Below are 21,477 nucleotides of genomic sequence, written 5' to 3'. Positions count from 1 at the left end.
TATTAAATAGTATATTTTAATTCTTTCCAGAGTTATGACGAATGTTGTGGTTTGATTATATGTTTCAACGGCTTGCCATACCATCATTTTAATTGGCAAGTATGGCTTTTCTTTCGGATGACGAACGGGCCAATCAAAAGGTGCGCTCACATGACACTTTATTGGGGCGGGGCATCACGCCAGACGCTGTGGTCGCTCATTGGTCCTAGAGTCGTAAACCCATAACGAGCCAGCCAATCGTAGGCGTCAGTCGATATGACGCGTGTGAGACTGAAAACATCCTTCTCTTAATGGTGGCCTTTGGACAGCTGTTTTCCAGCAACGAAAATCTCGCATGGAGAGCATCTCCTCAGCAATACGCATCAGTCTGGCAGAGTAGCACCGGGACAACCTGAGACAACATGGACATCCTGAAATCACTGGGACATCCGGAGGAGATATTCAACCTGTTTAAATTTAAGATGGGAGGATGCAGAACCGTTATGCCAACATTGGATTATGTGAGTAAAATACCTTCTCCAAAAAGCTTTGCTGAGACAGAAACTGCATTATAGATGTTGGATTTATTATGCAGTACATCATGTTCTGCTTTTCAGAGCATCAACACAGACATCTGCAAATCATGATCAAACAATCGTATAGGCATGTTAGAATGTACGTCTGCCACTTTGCAGTGCAATTTCTTGCACTGTTCAGTGTGGAAACAGGCTCCTAATTGGACTTTATCAAATTAGATCTGTGCTCTGCGCACAGGCAGAAGTGACCACTGACGAAGGGATTTAAGCTGCTGCATAATGAGCTTGGAGGGTTCACCACTAAGAGAAGATACTAATCCCACAGTTTAAACACCAATGTGACTTGAAGAGAAAACAGGCTGCAAACCAGAGTCCTGCTAACATTTCACACTCCATAGATGTCACTCTATTGCAAAGATTGTTACTCTAGTTTCATCTAAATGCGTGCACTGTGAGCACACCAAAGGGACTGCATAGATTGTGCGGACATTAAATCAAGATAGAGCAATAAGTTACTCTGACACCCTTCATTAACAACGTCAAAGATAAGCTTGTGACGACTTAAAGCAAAACAACAGTATTCCACTATCAAGGCCTTGAAAATATAAGGAGCATAGGCGTCACATGCGTCTTTTTATCCAAAAATCCCCTTGTTGGTTCAAGAATTGGACTGGCAATAAACTTAATTCTGATTTACCTTTTTCCAAAAGTGTTTGCATAAATCTCACTACCTTGGCATTCCTTATTTAAACAATTGTTGTGCTTTATTAATTTATTTAAATCCAACAGCAAATTTCTTGTTATTTCTTTGGATGCTGTAAAAATAATCGTACAAAGCATCTTTTGTTCTGATAATCTTGACATTGCATACTTCAGGTGCATCTCAATAAATTAGAATATAAGTAAAAAGATAATGTATTTCAGTAATTCAGTTTAGAAAGTCAACTTCAAAGATTTCTTACACACAATTATTTCAAAAGTTCATTTATGTTCATTGATGCAGTAGTCCATAGGACCAATAAAAAGACTTTATAACCCATGTGGTGGACCAGACTTAAGCAAGGACAAAAGGTGTTCAAAAATTGGAAACACTTCAATTTAATACTGTCAAAAATAGTCAACAAAAGGTCAAGTTCAATATAAAAATAACTCAGATAATAAATGACATAAGTTTGGGCCCAACTCAGCTGAGGTCAACTGAACAGCAACAAAACTCAAACAAAACTGACATCCAGACCAAAAAACAAAGACTACTTAAATAGGGGTGGAATAACCTAGACTCAAATGGGGAAGGCACAACATAAGAACAAATGAGAAAAATACATACAAACTAACTACTTCGACTGAGGACATTATCGGGCGGTGGAAGGAGTACTTCGAGGATCTCCTCAATCCTGCCATCACGCATTCCGTGGTGGAAACAGAGGCTGGGGACTCAGGGTTGGACTCTTTCATCACCCAGGCTGAAGTCACCGAGGTGGTTAAAAAGCTCCGCGGTGGCAAGGCTTCGGGGGTGGATGAGATCCGCCCTGAGTACCTCAAGTCTCTGGATGTTGTAGGGCTGTCATGGTTGACACGTCTCTTCAACATTGCGTGGCGGTCGGGGACAGTGCCTCTGGACTGGCAGACTGGGGTGGTGGTCCCCCTACATAAGAAGGGTGACCGGAGGGTGTGTTCCAACTACAGGGGGATCACACTCCTCAGCCTCCCTGGTAAGGCCTACGCCAGGGTATTGGAGAAGAGAGTCCGACCGATAGTCGAACCTCGGCTTCAGGAGGAGCAGTGTGGTTTTCGTCCCGGCCGTGGAACACTGGACCAGCTCTATACCCTCTACAGGGTGCTCGAGGGTTCATGGGAGTTTGCCCAACCGGTTCACATGTGTTTTGTGGACCTGGAGAAGGCATTCGACTGTGTCCCTCGTGATGCCCTGTGGGGGGTGCTCCAGGAGTATGGAATCGGGGGCCCTTTACTAGGGGCCATCCGGTCCCTGTACGAGCGGAGCAGGAGTTTGGTCCGCATTGCCGGCACTAAGTCGGACCTGTTCCCAGTGCATGTTGGACTCCGGCAGGGTTGCCCTTTGTCACCAGTCCTGTTCATAACTTTTATGGACAGGATTTCTAGACGCAGCCAAGGGCCGGAGGGGGTCGGGTTTGGGGACCAGTGGATTTCGTCTCTTCTTTTTGCGGATGACGTGGTCCTGCTGGCCCCCTCTAGCCAAGACCTACAGCATGCGCTGTGGCGGTTCGCAGCCGAGTGTGAAGCGGCTGGGATGAGGATCAGCTCCTCCAAGTCCGAGGCCATGGTACTCGACCGGAAAAGGATGGCTTGTCCTCTTCAGGTTGGAGGGGAGTTCCTGCCTCAAGTGGAGGAGTTTAAGTATCTCGGGGTCTTGTTCATGAGTGAGGGAAGAATGGAGCGGGAGATCGACAGACGGATCGGTGCGGCTTCCACAGTAATTGGGCGTTGTGCCGGTCCGTTGTGGTGAAGAGAGAGCTGAGCCGAAAAGCAAAGCTCTCAATTTACTGGTCGGTCTATGTTCCTACCCTCACCTATGGACATGAACTTTGGGTCATGACCGAAAGAATGAGATCCCGGATACAAGCGGCTGAAATGAGCTTCCTCCGTAGGGTGGCCGGGCACTCCCTTAGAGGTAGGGTGAGGAGCTCGGCCATCTGGGAGGAGCTCGGAGTAGAGCCGCTGCTCCTCCACATCAAGAGGAGCCAGTTGAGGTGGCTCGGGCATCTATACTGGATGCCTCCTGGACGCCTTCCTTGGGAGGTGTTCCAGGCACGTCCCACCAGGAGGAGGCCCAGGGGACGGCCCAGGACACGCTGGAGGGACTATGTCTCTCGGCTGGCCTTGGAACGCCTTGGGCTCCCCCTGGAGGAACTGGAGGAGGTGTCTGGAGGGAGGGACGTCTGGGCGTCTATGTTGAGTCTGCTGCCCCCGCAACCCGGTCCCGGATAAAGCGGAAGACGACGAGTACGAGTACATACAAACTAATTAACAAACATAAATGACACAAATTAATCTTTAACTTAACACAAATAAGTGAATACTAAAGTGACAAAATAACTAACAACTTTAACAAGTTAAGAAGTTAAGTCCCCCCCTCAGTCATTTGGAATAATGGTATGTTCCTGGCTTCCACCTCCAGCTGGTCTGCGTTTGCAGAACCTCAAAGAAAAAAAACCAAGTATAAGTAAACCATTCAGACAAATCTTAACTAAAGTGTGCACCCATTAGAAAATATCTGTCTAAATAAAATAACTTAAACTTATGTATAGTGTCATCTGAAACTAATAAATGTAAAACAATGAAACATTACTAACACTTTGTGGTGGTGGTAGAAGCATCCACCACAACCCAGAAATATCAAGACTGCTGACATGTTAGTCAATGACAGCCTCCTGCACAAACAGAGTAAGTCACATAAAGTTGTTGCTTTAGAAACTAGCTGATCACAAAGTGCTGTTTCCAAGCATTTTAATGGAAAATTAAGTGGTAGGAAAAAGTGTGGTAGAAAAACGTGCACAAGGGTGGGGAGGATTGTGAAGCAAAACCCATTCAAAAGGTCCTAGAGTCTGGAACGAGAGCACAGAATCCAAGGTGCTTGAGGTCCAGTGTGACGTTTCCAGTCACTGATGATTTGGGAAGCCATGTCATCTACAGCAAGTTTTGTCAAAAGTCAGCACATCTGCTTACCAGGAAACTTTAGAGCACTTATTGCTTTGCTCTGTTGACAAAGTATATGGAGATGCCAATTAAATTTTCCAGCAGGGCTTAGAACCTGCCGTTACTGCCAAACCTACTTATACCTGCTTAATGACTGCTGATTTGGCAAACAAACCTGGCTGACCTAAAACCAAAGAGAATTTATTTACATGTACCTGAAAATATAACAACAGAACTATGTCCCCTCACAAAAATTCCAGTTATTATTTATTTGAGAATCCTGCATTTCATTGGGGCCTGTTTTACCTCATTTACTGCACTATTTCCAAGAAAATACATACTATTGTAGTTCCCACGGCCTTCCACAAGGTGTCAGCAAAACGCCACCTCTCCTAGTTCTGCTTTTTGATCTGTTACGATTTTTTTGGGGGAAAAAATAAACACTAGTTTTGCAGTTCATGTAGTTTACTATAACAATACGGTCATTTTTCTCAGTCATGTTAACGACAGCCCTACAACTAGGCACAGGTTTTCATGTTTTATTTGTGGAAATATTAGTGGGTTGCATAAGGTTTATTTTTAGACCATATTTGTTTTAAAAGTCAACAAAAACGTATGATGCAGCAGTGCATCCTCTGCATTTTTATTTTACTAAAGCTGTGTCCAAAGTGGTGTAAAACGGTTACATTTCCTTACTTAAATTGAATTAGGAAACATTATTTGCAGCTGCTTGTGTTTTGGGTAGAGGGGGTGGGGAAGTGTCTGATCATAACAACGGATCTACAAACGCTCTGCCCCCGCCCCGCTCTGCTAATGCAGATATCAGTCTGCTTCCAGATCTGCGGAGCGACCTCACGCCCTCCAAAATATTTTACAACACGCTCGACCCTTCTCCGCTTGTCCTTTACATGGATTCGGGGTTTGAAACTTCCCCAAGCAGCGTGGCGTCCACATGGACCGTGTCGTCTCCTAACTGCAGGCTCAGGCTCTTCCCGTCGGGGTTTTCGCATGGCCGGAGCCTGCTGCAAGTGTCCGGTCTCTCTGTCTGTGTTAAAGCGCTCCTTCTCGGTGGCGCCGCGGGGCTGCGGCACCGCTGCTTCTCGGTCGCTCCTGCAGGGCTGGAGGAGGCGCGGGGAGAGGGGCCTGCAGGAGGCCGCCAGACCCTGTAGCGCCATCAGAGCTGCAGGCTTCTATCGACAAACAGCCTTTCTTTGTCTCTCCTGCCAGGAGTCCATGAGCGACAGCCTGCGGAGCTGCTACGTGTATCTGAACCAGACCAGCCGGAGCTTTGCGGCCGTGATTCAGGCGCTGGACGGAGAGCTGAGGTGAGTCAGAGCAGACCTGGCTGCAGGTGAGGAAAGGTGTGCCTGCAGGCATGTTCGCGTGTCTACAGCTCGGGTCCTCCCCTGAAAAAACACGCAAAGAAAGATGCAAAAAAATATCTGCATGTATTTCATTTATATTGAGTCCTTTATTATGAAACGTCGGACATGTGAAAACATCTGCCGCCCATTTGTATGCATGCAAAAGTAAATGTAATGTGCATGTCAAGGGTTTAATAATTTTCTAAATTGTTAGACCTCACATATAAAGCCCTTAATGATTTAGCTCCATCATACATCAGAGATCTGATTGGTCCATATGTTCCTAACAGAGCACTTTGTTCTCAGACTGAAGGTTTACTGGTGGTTCCTAGAGTCTCTAGAAGTAGAATGGGAGGCAGATCCTTTAGTTATCAGGCTGCTCTCCTGTGAAACCAGCTCCCAGTTTTAGTCCATGAGGCAGACACCCTGTCTACTTTTAAGGCTAGGCTTAAAACTTTCCTTTTTGATAAAGCTTATAGTTAGAGTGGCTTAGGTTATCAGGGAGGGAGGGAGCCTTCCTCCCTCCCTGTTGATTGGAGTAAGGGGGAGTCAGGTTTAGCTTAAACTGGCTCAGTTATGGTTGAGGTGCAAACACACCCTCCATTTCTGCTACCTGTATGACCCTCTCTCTTTTCCAATGGTTATAATCAGTCTGACAGAGAGAGGTATCCTAATCTTTGTGGTTTTTAGTATAACAATGACCATCAGTGGGACCCTTTGTGAGGTTCCTTGTGACGACATTGTTGTAAATAAGTGCCGTTTAACTAAATAATCTGAACTGAAACTATCTGTGTAGTTATGCTGCTATAGGCTTAGGCTGCTGGAGGACATAACGACCACTTTCACCCTCTTTGCTACATTCTCACACTACTCTCCAATTTTGCATTATTTGCTGTTATTTCAGCTTTTAACCTTGTTCTCTCTTTTCACTTCCTAGAAGCTACACCTGGCCTGGCTCTGTGTCTGCCTGTGACACCTTTCTGGAGAGGGGAATCGTCCGAGCTTCTGCTGGCAACAACTTAATGCTCACCCTCTACCGATGATCCACATAGCCCTGTCTTTTAGTGTTTAACCCTTTCTCTCTCCTAGACATAGCTACTGACTGAGCTTCTACTGTGACTAACTCTATGTGCTCTCTTTCAGACTCTAACCTTGAAAATTGGCTCAGAGTTTATCTGTTCTTTCTTTCTAGGTGAAACGACTAAAGGAGCTACATCCATTAACATTTACTTTTCCTTCCCATAGAAAGGACTCCTGGATCAGTGCTTCTTTGTTCTCTTTGTGTCTCTGCTCTGTTCTCTCAAACCCCCAGTCGGTCGTGGCAGATGGCCGCTCACACTGAACCTGGTTCTGCTGGAGGTTTCTTCCTGTTAAAAGGGAGTTTGTCCTCTCCACTGTCGCTACATGCATGCTCAGTATGAGTGATTGCTGCAAAGTCAACACCAGTGACTGTCCACTGTCTCTACATGCTCATCCAGGAGGAGTGAATGCTGCAAGTCACTGACTGGATGCAATCTGCTGGGTTTCCTTAGATAGAAAAACTTTTTATCCAATTTGAATAAATAAATAACTTTGACTGCACTGTTCAATGATAAGGACTAATTGGAATGTATGCACCTGACTGTTGTGAAGTTCCTTGAGACAACATGTGTTGTGAATTGGCGCTATATAAATAAACTGAATTAAATTGAATTGAAAATCCTGTAAATGTTAGAGGCAAAAATTGCTGTTTTTCAATAGGCTGTTTATGTTTGTTATGAAAACCAACAAAGATTTTATTATTAATGATAGAAACAAAATAAAACGTAAAAGATCTCTTTTATGATCTGCTCCAAAAACTTGATAAGGTAAAATTTCAAAGTTTAAATTTGCACATTTATACTCAGTACTGAGAGGGGAAGGAAAATGATACATGGTTTTCAAGGTGTATTACAAATAAAATTTGGAAAAGCTCGGTATGCATTTGTATTCAGCCCCTTTCCCTTAGTCGTGCACATCACAAAGCGGACCTTTTAAAGCAGTGTTACAGTTTGTCATGGGGAACAAAAGCAACTTATTTTGAAAAACTAAAGCTTCACCTCAACCTGCACACAGCACCCCCCCCCACTGTGAAACATTGCTGTGGCAGCATCTTGCTGTGGGGATGCTAAATGAGACACTGCTGGAAGAAAATCTGTCACAGGCTGCAAAAGGCTTGAGACTGAGGTGGAGGTTGATTTTCCAGGAGGACAATGATCCTAAAAATATAGCCAGAGCTACAACGGATTGCTTCTTTAATGGTCCAGTCGAAGTCCAGACCTAATTGGCATTTGAGAGTCTCTGGCAAGTCATCCAATCTTACTGAGCTTGAGCTGTTTTGCAAAGAAGAATAGGGCAAGAAATTCAGTCTCTAGATGCGTAAAGCTAGTAGAGACATTATCCTAAAAACTGTAATTGCAGAAGCTCTGCAAAGTATTGACTCATGGGCACTACTTTGTTTAGGTCTATGAGATAAATTCCAATAAAAACCTGTCAAAATGTGAAGTTCTCGGAGTATGAACACTGTACTTTTTCAGTCAGCTTTTGCATGCCACCCCTGACATCTTTTCATTGCATTTCTGTCTTTAATCCAGACATGCAGTTTGCATCTTCTACCTGGTGCTTCGTGCACTGGACACAGTTGAGGACGACATGACCATCCCTCTGGAGAAGAAGGTGCCCATGCTTAACAATTTCCACACGTACCTGTACCAGGAGGAGTGGTGCTTCACCGAGAGTCATGAGAAGGATCGTCAAGTTTTGGAGGATTTCCCTACGGTCAGCAGCACTGTATACATGCGCACCGAAACGTCTGCAGAGTGATTTCTAAATTAGAGCTTTGTTGCACATTTTTCTTAATGTGGTTCTTTAAGAGTGATTCTCCTGCATTGTCTGAATCCAGATATCACTGGAATTTAGAAACCTTGCTGAGGAATACAGAGAGGTCATCTCGGATATCTGCCACCGGATGGGAGTTGGGATGGCTGAATTTTTGGAGAAGAAGGTGGGATCCATGAAGGAATGGGACCAGGTAAGGGTTATTCATGTGTCAGTTATGCTAGGGGCACAACGGCAAAAATAAATTACTTTAACGGGGTTCTCACAAATTTTACACATAAGAATTCCAGAGTTTTCCACACTCCACTTCCCAGAGTTCTCAGTCCTGTATGTTCATTTTAAACTATAAACTACTAAAGTTGATCCTGAAATTATGGCAGATAGTTCTACAACAGGCAGGCTTTAATTGTGGAACCTGGCAAAAACAGAGACTGGAAGGAAGTCACAGATGAGGGAGGAGACAAAGAAGCAAACAGGGGAGCAAGGAAGATGCCAGAGCTGTAGGGAGGAAGGAAAGAAATAAAGAATGGATGAACACCAAGAAGAAATGTAGGTAGGTAGGTAGGACACATAAAATGAAAAGAACAGAGGACATAAAAAAGGAAGGAGAGAAGATTGCAGAAGCAAGGTAATGAGATAGGACGCATACAAAGAAAAGAATAAAGGCAAGACACAAGGAAGAATATAAAGGAAGGACAGGTGAATGGAAAGGTCAGGTCATGCAGACAGTTGGACAGGGAATACTACGACTACTTTTTTTCATACCCATTCAGACCTGGAAAATATTAAAATCCAGACATTCCCAGGCTGTCTAGGAACCCAGCTTTTGCACTTTCTTTGAGTGTATAATCCACAGGCAACTCCAGGGTAACATATTACAAAAAACCTGTTAAACCTGATAAATAAGACATGAATAAAAAAATGATGTCTTTGGCTGTGCTTTATTATGATTTATAGTGATTACAGCAGATTGTTTGTGCTGGCGGCTGATCATTGCTTTATCCTGTATCTTATATGTTTTCAATTTCAGACACAATCTGTTTTTTTCCATATCAGAATTTTTTTTTTTGATATTTTGCAAATGTGTAATAAGCTGATTACTACTGGCCAATCTAGGGGCAGTGTGTGGTAAACTCTCAGCCACAATGGTGTTATTAGTGCCACCTTGCAATGATAACGGCTTTGTTGTGCGTCTTTGATCTGTGCAGTACTGCCACTACGTTGCCGGTCTCGTTGGCATCGGTCTGTCACGGCTCTTCTCCGCCTCCCAGCTGGAGGATCCAGAAGTGGGACGGGACACGGAGCTGGCAAACTCAATGGGCCTGTTCCTCCAGAAAACCAACATCATCCGAGACTATCTGGAAGATACGCAGGAGGGACGGGCCTTCTGGCCAAGAGAGGTATGAACAAAAACCTTTGAGTTAGATTGAGTTTATTTGGTTTGCCTGAGATCATAGTTATGCAGCACAGTTGTTTGGCAGTTTTATGACTCTCAGAATTGTGAGTCATTTGCAAAAGATGCTAATTTATAACAAGTGTTAGTATTATTAAACATCTAGAGACATACTGTTAAAGTCAGATCAGTCATGTCGGGGCAAAAAGCATCTGTAAATGGCAATTTTCAAGACTTGCCACAGACTCGCAATTAAAATTGAGCTCTGACCTGTGACTGAGCTGTGGATCTCCGCAGCTCTTTCAGAGTTACTGTGAATCTGCTTGCTGCATTGGGTATGTCTGCAGAAAATGTTGTAAATAACATGTACTCTGTGCTTCTGTTCAGGCATGGAGCCAGTTTGCAAGTCGTCTCGAAGATCTGGCGCAGCCCGAGAAGCTAGAGTCGGCTCTGTCCTGCCTCAACCTGCTCGTCACCGATGCTCTGCGTCACGTCCCCGACGTCATCGCCTACCTGTCCCGGCTGCGCAACCAAAGCGTCTTCAATTTCTGTGCCATTCCACAAGTAAAGACCATTTATTCTTCTATTGTGGTCTCATTAATGTCCATGTGTTAGACTCCCTTCGCTACAGAGGGTGTATACTCATTTAGAGGACTTTAGAGTGTAGAAAAGGTATGACAAAAACTTTTTGTGGTTTTGAAATTGCCCTTTGAAAATTTGTTTGTGTACAATAAAACCAATAACCAGCATTTTTAGTTGTTTATGTCACTGCAGTGAAAAGTAGTTGCCATGTTGATCCAGTGGGACGTCCACCGTGACTGACATTTTATACTGAGCATTTAGATAATCTTTAAAATGTCTGGAAGTTTTTGAGAATTGACAGATTTCTTGTCTGGAACAGGCTTTAGTTACATCTGCACAGCTTATTTATGGATATTTTCAACTGTAGAAAAATCCCAGAAACAAATGGCAGAGGTTGTTGTTTTTCTCAATGGTTTTGTATTGGTGGTGATGTCAGACACCTAAATACATACTGGTTCTAATAATATATCAATGTTAAATGGCTTTTTGGCTTACATTAAAAGGATTTAAAAAAAAGAATTTTAATGTCAGATGATAATTTAAGAAAGCATCATGCTTTGATTTCTTCATCTAAAAAGATGTAATTCCTCTGTTAACCAGGTGATGGCAATAGCTACCCTTTCGACGTGCTACAACAACCCGATGGTGTTTCAGGGTGTGGTGAAGATCCGAAAGGGACAGGCTGTCACCCTCATGATGGAAGCCACCAACATGAGAGCTGTGCAGACCATCATCGCCCAGTACAGCCAGGAGGTTTGTAGGTTCTCTCTCTTTCTCTGCCAGCTACCACCACACTTACTTGCTGAACCACCTTTTTATTTCCTTGTGCAGATTTTAAAAAAGGTCTCCCTCACCGATCCGTCACGGGACAAGACACTGCACATCCTGGCTTTAATCCAAGAGAAATCCAACCTTCCGCAACCCAGCCTGAGCTCCAGGAGCCACCACCTGTCTCCTATGTACCTGTCTGCTGCCATGCTGCTAGCTGCTCTAAGCTGGCAGTATCTCAGTACTACAGCTGCCCAGGCGCAGGGCACGGGAGACATGCAGTGACACTCTCCCTGAAGCTCACAGACTGGAAAAACAAACCTCCCCCCCTCTCCCTCTGGACTTTTTGTCTTGCTTTTCCTTGCAAAACATGAGGAATGTCTTTCTACATTGGAGTCTCACATTGGCTGTGAAAGTACCACAGACTTGTTGAACTTTTGTGGGGTTCTTGTAGCAGCCTGATTTCAAAGGTTTCTGTGATATTGAAATGTTCTTGTCTATCTGGTGTTTTCTGCAAAGGACGAATTTTAGGGAACAGTCACCAACCTTTATGAAGCTTATGTTGGATTGTGTCTGAAACTTTGGTTTTCTGTGTTCATGTTAAATCCTCACTGTGAGAAACACTTGAAAGTACGTCAACATTTGCACTGTTTGATCACATGGACAGATTCCAATGACAGATTCAACACATTTCATATTTCAATTTTACCTTTTCTTCAAAAATATGTGGGAAAGGTGTCCACTAATTTTGTCAGATATGAACTGAATAAATGGAATAAAATAAGATATTTTGAACATAAGGAATTTGTTAGCAAAGTGTCCTTAACAGCTTTGGTGAGTAGAAAGGCTAGCGCAGAATAACCTTGTACAGAGCCAAAGGAGAGCTACAATCATTGCTATGTAATGTGACATTTTCATTTGTACATATTTGAAGAAATAAAGAAGCTAAAGGATGCGATCTTAAGTGAGCTTGAGCTTCTGTTTTGCTGGATCTTAGTCAAAGATGGAGAGCTTTGTTAAAACACTTAATGATGAAGCACCTAATGACATTTCTTTATAGATACTCACATTTATGCCACCTTGAACCAAAAATGTTAATACCACGCTGTTTCGCCACCTCTGGTTTTCCCACTGCTTGATGAAGTTGTAGAATTAACTAATGAAAAACTATAATCTCCATCAAACAGATTAATACTCTTTGATTGCATCTTGGTGTATTTTTTTCTTTTCTTTCAATTTTCTCTATAAATTTGCAATTGGATTACAATCCAGATGTTTGCTGGTCTGGTCTTTGCTTTTCCTGAAAACAATTTTAATGCTCGTTATGCGGTGGCCAGATGCATTGCCATTCATCCATTGTCTCCCACCTAGTTGAGATGGGTTTATGGGGGTAACTGCTCCAGAAGAAAGACCAGCACCACCCTCTCCCTGGTGACACTCAAGACCTTTGAGGATGCTAGGGCATTCTCAGGCCTATAGGGATATTTAGCTCCTTCAGCAAGTTCTGGTCTGCCCTTGGCTCTCATTTTAATGGAAAGACCTCTAAATCAAGAAATTACTTAAATTGAACCTGTCAAACAAGAAAAAGTAGGCTAAAAGATATAAAATACTAAGATTTTGGTGTTGCCTAGTCAAAGTTTGAGTTGAAATCTAATTGAGATTAGAATTAGAATAATTACACATAGACTGTTGTTTTAAAGCCCTTATTCCTGTTAATTATGGCGGTTTTCTGCTTACAGCTAAAAAACAAGACATTTAATATTAGAATATTACAGAGGTTGGACAATGAAACTGAAACACCTGGTTTTAGACCACAATAATTTATTAGTATGGTGTAGGGGCTCCTTTTGCGGCCAATACAGCGTCAATTCGTCTTGGGAATGACATATACAAGTCCTGCACAGTGGTCAGAGGGATTTTAAGCCATTCTTCTTGCAGGATAGTGGCCAGGTCACTACGTGATACTGGTGGAGGAAAACATTTCCTGACTTGCTCCTCCAAAACACCCCAAAGTGGCTCAATAATATTTAGATCTGGTGACTGTGCAGGCCATGGGAGATGTTCAACTTCACTTTCATGTTCATCAAACCAATCTTTCACCAGTCTTGCTGTGTGTATTGGTGCATTGTCATCCTGATGCACGGCACCGCCTTCAGGATACAATGTTTGAACCATTGGATGCACATGGTCCTCAAGAATGGTTCGGTAGTCTTTGGCAGTGATGCGCCCATCTAGCACAAGTGTTGGGCCAAGGGAAAGCCATGATATGGCAGCCCAAACCATCACTGATCCACCCCCATGCTTCACTCTGGGCATGCAATAGTCTGGGTGGTACGCTTCTTTGGAGCTTCTCCACACCGTAACTCTCCCGGATGTGGAGAAAACAGTAAAGGTGGACTCATCAGAGAACAATACATGTTTCACATTGTCCACAGCCCAAGATTTGTGCTCCTTGCACCATTGAAACCGACGTTTGGCATTGGCATGAGTGACCAAAGGTTTGGCTATAGCAGCCCGGCCGTGTATATTGACCCTGTGGAGCTCCCGACGGACAGTTCTGGTGGAAACAGGAGAGTTGAGGTGCACATTTAATTCTATCGTGATTTGGGCAGCCGTGGTTTTATGTATTTTGGATACAATCCGGGTTAGTACCCGAACATCCCTTTCAGACAGCTTCCTCTTGCGTCCACAGTTAATCCTGTTGGATGTGGTTCATCCTTCTTGGTGGTATGCTGACATTACCCTGGATACCGTGGCTCTTGATACATCACAAAGACTTGCTGTCTTGGTCACAGATGCGCCAGCAAGATGTGCACCAACAATTTGTCCCCTTTTGAACTCTGGTATGTCACCCATAATGTTGTGTACATTTCAATATTTTGAGCAAAACTGTGCTCTTACCCTGCTAATTGAACCTTCACACTCTGCTCTTACTGGTGCAATGTGCAATCAATGAAGACTGGCTACCAGGCTGGTCCAATTTAGCCATGAAACCTCCCACACTAAAATGACAGGTGTTTCAGTTTCATTGTCCAACCCCTGTACATCAGACCAATAAAATATATATTTATTTAATAAAGAAATGTGGGCTTAATGAGAAGCATGTTTAATACCTGCCTAAAGCTTTTAATCTGGTAAATAAGCCTCATCAGAACACATATTGTAATTTACTGAATATGACTTTATAAGTGTGACAAAAAACAGAATAAATCTGTAAAGGAAAAATTATTTTTCACATTGTAAAATATATTAAAGGTTTTAGCTGTTTTTCCAGTAGTTGTTAAATGTTCAATTAGGCATAAAGTGGAACGGGATGCTAAACTCCCTTGTGACCTTAAACCGATCTTTTGTAACTACTCGTCGTCGTTTCGGTGTCTTCCGCTTTATCCTGGACCGGGTCGCGGGCGCAGCAGACTCAGCAGAGACGCCCAGACGTCCCTCTCCCCAGACACCTCCTCCAGCTCCTCCGGGGGGAGCCCAAGGCGTTCCCAGGCATCCGGTATAGATGCCCGAGCCACCTCAACTGGCTCCTCTCGATGTGGAGGAGCAGCGGCTCTACTCCGAGCCTCTCCCGGATGGCCGAGCTCCTCACTATCTCTAAGGGAGTGCCCGGCCACCCTATGGAGGAAGCTGATTTCCGCCGCTTGTATCCGGGATCTCGTTCTTTCGGTCATGACCCAAAGTTCATGGCCATAGGTGAGGGTAGGAACGTAGACCGACCAGTAAATCTATTCACCACAACGAACCGGCACAGCGCCCCCATTACTGCGGCAGCCGCAACAATCCGTCTGTTGATCTCCCGCTCCATTCTTCCCTCACTTGCGAACAAGACCCCGAGATACTTAAACTCCTCCACTTGAGGCAGGGACTCCCCTCCAACCTGAAGAGGACAAGCCACCCTTTTCCCGGTTGAGTACCATGGCCTTGGACTTGGAGACGAAATCCTCTGGTCCCCAAACCAGACGCCCTCCTGCCCTTGGCTGCGCCTAGAAATCCTGTCCATTAACCTTATGAACAGGACCGGTGAAAAAGGGCAGCCCTGCCGGGGTCGAACATGCACCGTTAGCAGGTCTGACTAAGCAATGCGGACCAAACTCCTGCTCCACTTGTACAGAGACCGGATGGCCCCTAATAAAGGGCCCCCGATTCCATACTCCTGGAGCAACTCCACAGGGAGACAGTCGAATGCTTTCTCCAGGTCCACAAAACACATGTGGACCGGTTGGGCAAACTCCCATGAACCCTCGAGTACCCTGTAGTGGGTATAGAGCTGGTCCAGTGTTCCACGGCGACGAAAACCACACTGCTCCTCCTGAAGCCGAGGGTTCGACTATTGGCCGGACTCTCCTCTCCAATACCCTGGCGTAGGCCTTACCAGGGAGGCTGAGGAGTGTGATCCAGAGGCACTGTCCCCGTCCACCACGCAATGTTGAAGAGGCGTGTCAACCATGACAGCCCCACAACATCCAGAAACTTGAGGTACTCAGGGCGGATCCCATCCACCACCGAAGCCCTGCCACCCCTGAGTTTTTTAACCACCTCGATGACTTCAGCCTGGGGGATGAAAGAGTCTAACCCCGAGTCCCCAGGCTGTGTTTCCACTAGGGAATACGTGATGGCAGGATTGAGGAGATCCTCGAAGTACTCCTTCCACCGCCCGATAATGTCCCCAGTCGAGGTCAGCAGCCTCCCACTCCCACTGTAAACAATGTTGGTGTCCCTGATTCCATACTCCTGGAGCATGGAATCGCCCCCTCCTGAGGCGCCGGACGGTTTGCCCGAATCGCTTCGAGGCCAACCGGAAGTCCTTCTCCATGGCCTCACCGAACTCCTCCCAGGCCCGGGTTTTTGGCTCTGCCACAGCCCGGGCCGCGGCACGCTTGGCCTCATGGTACCCGTTAGCCAGTTGTTAAATGTTCAATTAGGCATAAAGTGGAACGTGATGCTAAACTACCTTGTGACCTTAAACCGACCTTTTGTAACTATAATTGTAAAACTATAGTTATGTATTTGTGGCTGCTTCAGATTTATGGAAGATGAATGACTAATGATATCTTCTTGTTTTTTCTAAGATATCCTTGGATTGGATTTTTCTGCACAGGTAAATCAATGTCCTCCCTGAGAAATGATTTTATGTATTTTTTTAGCAGGTGTTTACATTTTAAAGCAGAAGGTCAACATCCATAAAATCTCCTGTGATTTACTTACATGAGTTTGCATATTTTTGTTCTTATTCTCACCTGTATCCTAACTCTAGGAGCAGCAGTAAACCTTTGGAGTTGTTCTGGTCACATGAGATGAACACCTATGATCCATTTATTACACAAACATGTGATTGTATGACTGAGTTTCATATAAAGGGTTGCAACAATCATTGTTTCTTGAGGGGAAAGAAAACAGCAGTGAAGAAAAGCTTTCAACTTTGAAACAACAACACAGGTAAGAAAACTTCCAATTCAGACGTTATTTTGCTCCTGTGACTGTGATGTTCTAAATGTGTGCTGATCAAATAGGGGAAAAGTTAATTTTAGATCATACAAGTGATAACAACATATAATCTTTAAATAATTATTATTTATCATGATTATGTGTCTATTCATGTACCAAAGCTGGGAAAGTTATCCAATAACAATTTTCTTCTTTGAAAAGGTTTTATATAGAAAATGAACTGAATGTTTCTGATTTTAATCAAAGACTATGAAGATAATAGCCATTATAATGTTTAACAGTAAAAGACATATTGAGAAGTATAATCACAGCTATGATTAATACAATAATATGATCTGAGATGCTTTAATAATTCTCCTCTCTTTGACTAACCCTGTCATCTGTTATTCAGGATGCATCCTTTCTTCCTGCTCTGTATCGCGGTGACGGGCTCCATTGCCTGGGCTCACCCTCATCTCTCTCCTATCTCCTCAGAACTGGTCAGCTTTATTAACAAAGCCAACACCACATGGACGGTGAGACTGTTTATTTATTTTTTGTTCCAGGATGAACGTGTCACTGCCACAGACTGCAGTCATAATCCAGCTGTTTCTCTGTATTACTTCTCTTGCTTCAGGCCGGACACAACTTCCATAAAGTTGACATCAGCTATGTGAGAGGGCTTTGTGGGACCATCCTGAATGGACCCAAGCTGCCAGAGAGGTCTGTTTTGAGTGTTTCATGTTTGACGTCTGAGATGTGGTTGTTCAGACCCTCACATGACCAAGCAGGTGACAGTCAGCAGGTTTAATATCTGCAGTGTGTTACAGATCATCTCCTCTCTTGTTTAGGGTTCATAATATCAAAGGCATAAACATCCCCGACAGCTTTGACTCACGCCAGCAGTGGCCCAATTGTCCCACCATCCAACAGATCAGAGACCAGGGCTCATGTGGATCTTGCTGGGTAAAGACAACAGACAAGTCAGAATAATACCAACATTTTATTCCGCAACATTTTGTTACCGATCTTGATTTTTCTCCAGGCTTTTGGGGCAGCGGAAGCAATATCTGACCGGCTGTGTATCCAAAGTGGTGGTCATGTCTCTGTGGAGATCTCTGCTGAAGATCTACTCACCTGCTGTGATGATTGTGGAATGGGGTGAGCACAATCACCAAAAAAACTAATTAATTTATCCACACAAAGGAGCACTTCTTAAATTTTAAATGTCAAGAAGATAACTACGCCTGAAAAACAACAACAATGGCTCAAATCTCTAAATGCCAAATAAGTTACATATTAATAGTTTCCATAATATTATAGCAAAAATACTTTTTTTATTTGCAGGAATAATAAAAGAAAATAATAAAGGTATAAATCAAAGGTTTACACCTTGTTTTGTGATGCAGTGTGGTCAATACACTTTAAGCAACTTTTGCTAACCCAGTCCTGGGTCTAATATAGACTGGTTCAGCTCAGGGTTGATTTACAGGTTTGACCCAGCTTACTGGGACAGGTTTTACCCTAAAAGTAAGATAAAGTGACTGTAGTCCAAAGTTAAGGCTACTAAGAGTGGGTTCAAACAAAGTAGTAAAGAAGTAACAATTGAGGTTAAAATTTATTTTTATTCTTACATTTTAGTTTTGTCAAATTAAAAAGATAAGACAATTTTCTAAAAAGAAATCTCAACTCAGTATATAATACTATATAAAAAGCCCTGTATGTCTTGACTTTATGACCCATATTTTGATTAAATTCTGAAAACTGAAAATAGCTAACGCTAGCTTGTGCTGAATATGTAGCAAGGGAAAAGTTAATGTTGTCTAAAGTGAACAAACATGATTTCTAATGTGAACCTAAGTCCTAAATACAACCCTCTGGCACTAATATTATTGTGAAGGACTGTTTTACTATCTGACCAATTCTTATTTCAGATATAGTTATAAAGTTCAAAATAGTGGTTTGTAAAGAATGATGATACACCTTCTTGTGTCCTCTCTAACCTGACAATCTGAGGCTCAATTTTTGACCCAATGTTTGGTTACAACTGTCAAACTTCTGTCCCAACTATAGCTTGAAATCTGCACCATAGAACCTATTTCCAAAAAGCGTTGATCAAATGTTTAATTGAGGACAACGTTTGGAAATGGTCTTATTTTGATTACCTTTCCACAGAGATCAGATTTGTGCAAACAGAGCAGCCCACAGGAAGAGAGCACCACCTGCACACAGCGTAAAAAGATTTCCAAAGGCCTTTTGCAATCAACTACATGTTTATTTTGGTAGTTCAAGCAATCATACAGACACTTGTATTTGTTTATTCAAGATAATCAAGGTACAAATATGGACCTAGATTGGTACAAAGGCTTTAGAGCCTCGGCTTTACCCTGATAGGGTACAAGCATGGTACCTTAAACAATGCTACATTCTTGTTGCTGTTGATTTTTACCTTTAAAAAAGACCAATTTTGAACTCCTGGAGACAAAAATTTACCTTTTTGTAAAACTGTAGATATGTGCATAACAGAATGGTAAACAATTGGTCCCAAATTAGTACAACTGGGGCGACAAAGAGGGGTATAGAGATTAATCCCTATTTCTCTGTGTGAACTTCATTACAAAGCCAGGATCTCTTGCATGTTTTGTGGGATTCAGTTACTTTAATTTTTAAAATCGTTGCTGATTGCCGAGAGTAAGACTCATGAGTTTGGCTGTGATAGCTGTCATCTCCTCCGCCTTTAACAGTTTCAAGCTGGTTCACAAAAATGAACCACAGCTTTTTGGTCATTGTGTCAGAATTCCTTGAAAAGCCCAGACTTTAGCTCAGTCTTATAAATTAATTCATAAAATTGCACAAATGAGCAAGCAAAATCTTGCTAAAAATGAACATTTTTAACATATGAACAATGAAGGGTTTATTGGAGAAGACTGCTCAGTTGCATTGTAAACCGTTTAGTAGCTTAATCCAGACTAAGGAGAAAAGATTTGAACTAATACATTTAAACTGCGTCTTGTGGTTCCTTGTTACTCTTGCAATCCCGTTCCCTTTTTAAAGACTTTTAAAAGTAACATATAGTGTGGCTTCGTGTTCTTGTAGCTGCTTCGGTGGTTACACCTCAGCTGCTTGGGAGTTCTGGACAAAGGCTGGTCTTGTGACAGGAGGCCTATATAACTCCAACATTGGTAAGTTCATCCCAAACTAGAGCTGGGTTCAGTTTCTGCGGCTTTTGAGCGCCAGAAATCTTACCTGCTGAGTGTGTGTGTTACAGGTTGCAGACCCTACACTATTGCCTCCTGTGAACATCACATAAATGGAACTCGTCCTCCGTGCCAGGGCGAAACAGAGACCCCTAAATGTGTGCAGCAATGCACCGATGGATATTCTCTGTCATACCCGAAGGACAAACACTTTGGTAGAGGCATTTTTAAAGCAACATTTCTGCCATTGGCTTGTCTTGTGTTTGACTCCAAGCTCTTTCCCATTTCTGTCCTCTTTAGGCCGGCACTCTTACAGCATCCCATCACAGCAGGAGCAGATCATGACAGAGCTGTATAAGAACGGGCCCGTGGAGGCATCTTTTAGTGTCTATGAGGATTTTCTGCAGTATAAATCTGGTGAGGCTTTCACTTTGCCAACTGTATTTAATATGTAATTTTTTGAGGCTTCTAACTTTATTTTATGATCCCCACCTTATGTTTTTATTTTGTATTTGCCTGCAATGTCATGTCTGAGAGCAATTTTAATACTACAGCAAGCTGAGTTACCATCATTTCCTCTTCAGGCTTTAGATTTTTGGGATTTAAAGTCTAAAGATATTTTTGAACAAAACAATAAGTTGCAAAGCAAATTAGATTTTTTTCTTCTAAATTTCACATTTTGAGTGCAACTTCAAAATTAAAAGAAATCTTTCACATATAAACTATTATAAATAAGATTATTGAGCTCTGTGTTGCTGTAACAGGCGTGTATCAACATGTGACTGGCGAAATGCTTGGGGGTCACGCCATAAAGCTCCTAGGCTGGGGGGAGGAGAATGGCACCCCCTACTGGCTGGCTGCAAACTCCTGGAACAATGACTGGGGAGATAAAGGTAAAAGTGAACATGCAATGTTTCTTAGTCATATTCTATGATAAACATGCAGCGTTTAAAACACTTTGGTACAGCAAGAGCTGACAACAATGTTCGTATGTTGTTTTCTGTATGCAGGTTTCTTCAAAATCAGACGTGGAAATGATGAATGTGGAATTGAGTCTGAGGTGGTCGCAGGAATCCCCCTCAACTAGATCATTTAAAAAATGTGTTGGAGCTTCTTTGTAAAATTCAAGACCGGAAGCCACATGATATGTAAACTAATGTCAAGATTTTATAACAACAACATGATAACAGTTCATTTACAGAAGCCTTTTTTATAATAGAGCCTGGAGCAGGAATCTGAATTTATTTTGGAAAGTGTTTCCACTCAATTTTACTTGAAGCATTTAAAGCCACAAATGTGAGTTAGAACCTGATTTTCTTTAGTCGTTTCCACACATTATTGTATCAAAATAAATTACAGGAATGACCCTTACATCCATATACATCATTAAGCTCTCTTTTATTTTTTAGCACTCAATAAAACAAAAAATTAAACATGATCCCTTTCTTCATTCATTACATTTTTTTAGGATGTATTTGTCTTTACACATAAAAATTTGTTTTATAAAAGAAATAAGGATAATTAAGGATAAGGATTATCTATCTATCTATCTATCTATCTATCTATCTATCTATCTATCTATCTATCTATCTATCTATCTATCTATCTATCTATCTATCTATCTATCTATCTATCTATCTATCTATCTATCTATCTATCTATCTATCTATCTATCTATCTATCTATCTATCTATCTATCT

General features: G+C 42.7%; 2 protein-coding genes across 3 annotated transcripts; both read left to right on the top strand.

Moving 5' to 3' along the window:
• Window positions 1-278: 278 nt before the first annotated feature.
• Window positions 279-12,117, top strand: fdft1 (farnesyl-diphosphate farnesyltransferase 1). 2 transcript variants are annotated; one of them, XM_047388942.1, is made up of 8 exons: window positions 279-500; window positions 5,418-5,515; window positions 8,167-8,350; window positions 8,475-8,603; window positions 9,619-9,810; window positions 10,191-10,367; window positions 10,986-11,138; window positions 11,217-12,117. In XM_047388942.1, the coding sequence occupies exons 1-8, from the start codon at window positions 402-404 to the stop codon at window positions 11,436-11,438; spliced, it is 1,254 nt and encodes a 417-aa protein (XP_047244898.1). In that variant the 5' UTR covers window positions 279-401; the 3' UTR covers window positions 11,439-12,117. The 2 variants fall into 2 exon arrangements, with proteins under 2 accessions (XP_047244898.1, XP_047244897.1); XM_047388941.1 differs by lacking the exon at window positions 279-500 and having other exon boundaries at window positions 4,932-5,515.
• Window positions 12,118-16,450: 4,333 nt separating this feature from the next.
• On the top strand, window positions 16,451-21,215 carry LOC124882363 (cathepsin B-like). The gene is made up of 10 exons (XM_047388707.1): window positions 16,451-16,592; window positions 16,993-17,116; window positions 17,218-17,303; window positions 17,432-17,546; window positions 17,626-17,741; window positions 19,677-19,762; window positions 19,849-19,992; window positions 20,078-20,194; window positions 20,542-20,670; window positions 20,788-21,215. The coding sequence occupies exons 2-10, from the start codon at window positions 16,994-16,996 to the stop codon at window positions 20,862-20,864; spliced, it is 993 nt and encodes a 330-aa protein (XP_047244663.1). The 5' UTR covers window positions 16,451-16,592; window position 16,993; the 3' UTR covers window positions 20,865-21,215.
• The last annotated feature ends 262 nt before the right edge of the window (window positions 21,216-21,477 follow it).

Source organism: Girardinichthys multiradiatus, chromosome 15 (genome assembly GCF_021462225.1).
Source record: "Girardinichthys multiradiatus isolate DD_20200921_A chromosome 15, DD_fGirMul_XY1, whole genome shotgun sequence".
Classification (NCBI taxonomy): domain Eukaryota; kingdom Metazoa; phylum Chordata; class Actinopteri; order Cyprinodontiformes; family Goodeidae; genus Girardinichthys; species Girardinichthys multiradiatus.
Note: the sequence above shows the minus strand (reverse complement) of the source record. Positions and strands in the feature narration are given on the sequence as shown.